The 5,463-nt window shown below is 32.3% G+C and overlaps 1 protein-coding gene across 5 annotated transcripts in view; it reads left to right on the top strand.

Moving 5' to 3' along the window:
- LOC108754313 (epidermal growth factor receptor substrate 15-like 1) overlaps positions 1 to 5,463 on the top strand; it is a 42,753-nt gene that overhangs the window by 15,483 nt on the left and 21,807 nt on the right. For 4 of the 5 annotated variants that reach the window (XM_018496522.1, XM_018496523.1, XM_018496524.1 and 1 more), the window contains exons 8-9: positions 4,324 to 4,569; positions 5,158 to 5,220. In XM_018496522.1, coding sequence (XP_018352024.1) covers positions 4,324 to 4,569; positions 5,158 to 5,220 — 309 coding nt within the window. The remainder of the gene's footprint in view (positions 1 to 4,323; positions 4,570 to 5,157; positions 5,221 to 5,463) is intronic. The other variant, XM_018496521.1, reaches the window with a different exon arrangement.

Here is a 5,463-nt window from a genome sequence, read left to right on the forward strand (position 1 = left end):
ACACACACACACACACACACACACACACACACACACACACACACAGTGTTCCGAATTTAAATGTTTAAACTTCGGGGACATGTAGAGGGAAGATAAGCTAAGAAAAAAAGTCCTATAGAAATATGTTCGTTTTTGCTTCGTTTTGGAGAAAATCGCAACTAAGACAAAACGTATTGGGAGTATAAATAAGTTTTCGCCATTTGACAAACAATGGCGCTACCAATATGTTATAATTAAAATTGTCAGCTGTAAAACGTCATATCGTAAGGTTGGACATCTGACAAGAACATAACCTTGAAATATTAGCGATTTTGCATCTGCATCTTATAATCTTTTTTCAAAAGATAAAATGTCGAGTTTTGAGCCGAATAAGCATCATTTGCGGGAGCTTTTGATTTACTTCTTTAATTTGAAGAAATCTGCAGCTGAGGCGCATCGATTGCTTGTAGAAGCATATGGTGAGGCTGCCTTAAGTGAGAGAAGTTGCCGTGAGTGGTTTCAAAAGTTTAAGAACGGTGAATTTGACGTCGAAGACAAAGAACGTAGCGGAAGGCCGAAAGTGTACGAAGACGCGGAATTGGAAGCATTATTGGATGAAGATTCGTGCCAAACGCAAGAAGCACTTGCACTTACATTAGGAGTGACTCAACCAGCAATTTCACATCGCTTAAAATCGTTGGGAATGATTCAAAAGCAAGGAAATTGGGTTCCATATGAACTGAAGCCGAGAAACGTTGAACGCCGATTTTTCACATGTGAAATGCTGCTTGCCAGGCATAAACGAAAGGGTTTTTTGCACCGTGTAGTCACTGGTGATGAAAAATGGATCTACTACGATAACCCAAAGAAGAAGAAATCATGGGGACCACCTGGCCATGCTTCAACATCGACAGCCAAGCCGAACATTCATGGGAAAAAGCTCATGTTGTGTATTTGGTGGGATCAGCTAGGTGTCGTTTATTATGAGTTGCTCAAACCGAACGAAACCATTACTGGGGCTCTCTACCAAACAGAATTGATGAGATTGAGCCGAGCACTCAAGGAAAAACGCGCCCACTACTACTCCAGACACGACAAAGTTATTCTTTTGCATGATAATGCTCGTCCACATGTTGCGGCGCCGGTCAAAACCTACTTGGAAACACTCAATTGGGAAGTTTTACCCCACCCGCCGTATTCACCAGACATTGCTGCTTCTGATTACTATCTGTTTCGATCGATGGCGCATGGCCTGTCTGAGCAACACTTCACATCATATGAAGATACCAAAAATTGGGTCGATTCGTGGATAGCTTCAAAAGATGAAGCGTTTTTCCGACGCGGTATCCGTATGCTACCAGAAAGATGGGAAAAAGTAGTGGCTAGCGATGGACAATACTTCGAATAAAACATTAGGTACCGTTCTTTCACAATAAATGCTCAATTTTTGATAAAAAACGGCGAAAATTTATTTATACTCCTAATAGTTTTCATTTTTGTACTTTCTCATTACTTCACATTGTATTTATTCTTGCTTAATGTAAATATTGTTCAAAATGTTGACCTTTTGCAGCAATGCAAGCATTGCATCTAGTATGCTCGTATTGCAGCCAAACAATGATCTGGCGATGTTTGATGCACTGCAGCTTCGATTCGATTTCTCAATTGTTCTTTTGAGTTGCGAATAAACTTCCTGTTTCAGGACTCCCCACTGGACACAAAGAAGTCCAGTGGTATCAAGGGGCTTATTACGGTTCTTTAGACAATTACAAAAATGAGCAAATTCACTAGGTGTTAATCAGTGAAGTTATAAATATTTTAGTAAATTTGATCACTTTCGTAATTTTCACCTCGTTTCAAGAATCGAGCAATAATAAGCCCCCAGATCAGGTGATCGGATGGCCAAGGTACTATTTCTCCATGTCCCATCCATCATCGTAGAAAATGTCTGTCTAGTCAAGCTTGAGTAGTTCTGCCATAATGAGCTGGACATCCATCAAATTGAAACCACATTTTAATTCGTTGCTGCAGGTGGATATCTTCTAAATAACCAAAGAAATCACATGGAGAAGTAATATCTTGGCCATCCTGATTTCTATAACTTGGCGCGTGATTTCTATAACGTGAATAAATAATAAGAAAGTACAAAAATGAAAACTACGTTTTGTCTTTTTTGCGATTTTCTCCAAAACGAAGCAAAAACGAGTTCTATCTCTACAGGATTTTTATTCTTAGTTTATCGATCCTCTACACGTTCCCGAAATTTACATTTAAATTCGGATACACACACGCACGCACGCATGCACGCACACATACACACAGTGTTCCGAAAGTTTTTGCCAATCGCTTTTGTGTAGATAGAGCGGACTAAACTGAGTCGAAAAGTGTACCTTTACCATTTTGCAATTTTCACAATAGTTAACAAGATATAAATTACTAAAAATTACCAAATATTGACCTTGAATAATTTTTTATTCAAATATCAACTTTACAGAAAAACTGCAAGAGACAAAAATTATTTATTTTCTTCTCATAGAACTCTAAGAATTTTTTCGGAATTTTTTATCAACTTTTTAGTACTGCAGTTTCTTATTTTTACTAACATGAGAAAATATGCTATTATAAAATTCTGAAAAAATTCTCAGAACTTTATGAGAAAAAAATAAATGATTTTTGTCTCTTGCAGCTTTTCTATAAAGTTGATAGTATTTGAGTAAAAAATTATTTAAGACCAATATTTGGTAATTTTTAGTAATTAAAATCTTGTTAACTATTGCGAAAATTATAAAATGGTAAAGGATTTTTCGATTCAGTTTAGTTCGCTCTATCTACACAAAAAAGCGATTGGCCAAAACTTACGGGACATCCTGTATATATATACAGCCTTTAATATGCATACATCTTATAAATCATCTTGAACTTGGCACATGCACGTTTAAGAAATTTATTGAAGATATATTAAGAGTGCATTCCGTTTCACGCATGATGTGCATAATGCATCATTTATCCTTGTTGTTCACCGAATGTTAAACAAGGATAAATAATCAGGATAAATGTATCATGCGTAAAATCGAATGCACCCTAAAACTCATATTGTATGGATTTATCTACACTAGAATTACGTAATTAACATTTTATTCTTTATATAAATTATAATTTTAATTGTTAATTAAGATTTTAAATTAGTGAAAATTCTGATAATATTTCATATAATTCTTCAGAATTTATAAATTTCAGAATTCCATATAATTTCATAACTTTTTAGAACATTTTTCAACATTTCATTGAGAATATCTATACGTTTTCTAGAATTCTTTGTATATATGTGAATTTTAAAGTATATACAGGGTGTTAGTTATGTTGCCATACTCAAGAGCGATTCTTTGATTTATTTCAAATAAAAAAGTCCATATAAACATGTATCCTAAACGCTTAGTTTCTGAAATAAAAAATTTAAACGTGTAGTAATAATCTGTTTATTTGAAAGAAATACAGCTTAAACTAGTCAAAAATTAGTTAAAAACAGAAAAACAAAAACAGGCTTCAATTCTTTTAATGAAATAAAATAATTAGATGAATTGTTGAAAATGTCCACCTTGCGCCATGATATATCCATCGAGCCTTCTTCTCAAAGATTGATGTACACGTTCAGAGATACCAGGTGTGTTACGTATTGCCTCACATGAAGCAACTATTCGATTAATCTCAAATAATTCTCATTCTCAATTGGGATGGTATAAACCAATGATTTCAGATGCCCCCAAAGGAAATAATCAAAGGATTTAAGTCTGGTGATCTAGCAGCCTTTGACTTTGACTTTGTTACTTTGTTTACGGTTGTGCAAATGGTAACTCACGTGAAACAAGGCATATTTATGCAGGAAGATACCTTCAACGCAATTTACCATTTCGTCAAACATTTGCGAACATTCACCTCTATTTCGAAAACTAAGCCGTTTAGGACATATGTTTATATGGACTTTTTTACTTAAAATAAACCAAAGAATCGCTCTGTTGAGTATGGGAACATACTTAACTAACACCTGTATATTCTAAGATTTTTATTAATAATTTATTTTATAATTTCTAAAGAAAATCTATAAAATTTGCAAAAATTTAAGATATTTTTCAAAAATCTTCACAAATTTAAAATATGAAAAATTCTTAAAAATATATGTGATATGAAAATTTTTTTTAGATGTAAAGTATAATTTGTATCATTTTTCTCCTTTTCAATATACATAATACACAAATAAATTTTAAACTGAAATAAAAATACTTTATATGATAGGAAATATTATAACAATGATCAGATATTAACATTTTGAATATGCTTTTATTACAGGAAAACAATAACATATCAGGCTATTCGAATCCAGAGTTGGATATGATAAGTAAAGACATAGCGGAACTTGTACGTGAAAGACAAAGTATGGAACAGGATATTGCGCAAAAGGAAGCCGATATTAAGATAAAGAATGGAGAAATCAAAAGTCTTCAAAGCGAATTGGATACGCTTGCGGCAACATTGAAGCAACTTGGAAATCAGAAGGGTGAGGCACAGAAGAGATTGAACGACTTAAAAGCTCAGGTAAATGGAAATTCGATAATATACCGGCTTGCTTATTGAATGTACACGCTGCTTTTTAGGCACAACTATATGCGGTACACATATATAGTTGTCGTTTATACATTGCTCTTGTAAAATAAAACTAATATTTTAAATGATATTTAATAAACGTAATAAAGTAATAATAAATATATGCCATATTGCGTATTTTGAGTTTACGGATACTTTTCGTTATATATGAATAATACATAGAAATCAGATACAATAATAATAAAAAATAAATAATGATTATATTTATCGTAATCCATTTTTTTGCTATATTTTGAGTTATTATATTTTATTTATATATAATATTATTTTGTGAATCTGAAGTGTACTTATTTATTTGATACATAAATCAAATTCGTTTTATACATAAATAAGAATTAATTGTAGTATTTACTGATGTTTATCTTAACACATTATTAAATAATTGTAATTAATTATTAAAAATAAATTACAAAAGAGAGGGAATAAGAGAAAAAATGGAAAAAGATATGATTTATTATTCATCTAGTTATGTTTTTATGTTTTTCTTTATGATTTTGTTTTATTATGTTTGACTTATAGAAGACTGAAGTAGATAGAGATTTGAATGAGGTCGAAGAGAAGATTCAAAAGGAACAGAAGAAGGTATATGATGATAATATTGCTTGAAGTCTTTATCTTTATACAATGAAAATCGATACATATTTACGATAGGAAATAAATTTATTCTTTTTTTTACGGAATATTTTCGGATTATTTCTCCACGGTGTGTATGTACATGCACGTGTATGTACTTACTTACATATTAGAATGGCGGACTTTTAAGGGGGACTTTGCCTTAGGAGTGCCATTTTTGCGTTTTTTTCGCATAAAAAGATAAATAATAAA

This window comes from Trachymyrmex septentrionalis, unplaced genomic scaffold, assembly GCF_001594115.1.
Source record: "Trachymyrmex septentrionalis isolate Tsep2-gDNA-1 unplaced genomic scaffold, Tsep1.0 scaffold79, whole genome shotgun sequence".
Taxonomy (NCBI): Eukaryota; Metazoa; Arthropoda; class Insecta; order Hymenoptera; family Formicidae; genus Trachymyrmex; species Trachymyrmex septentrionalis.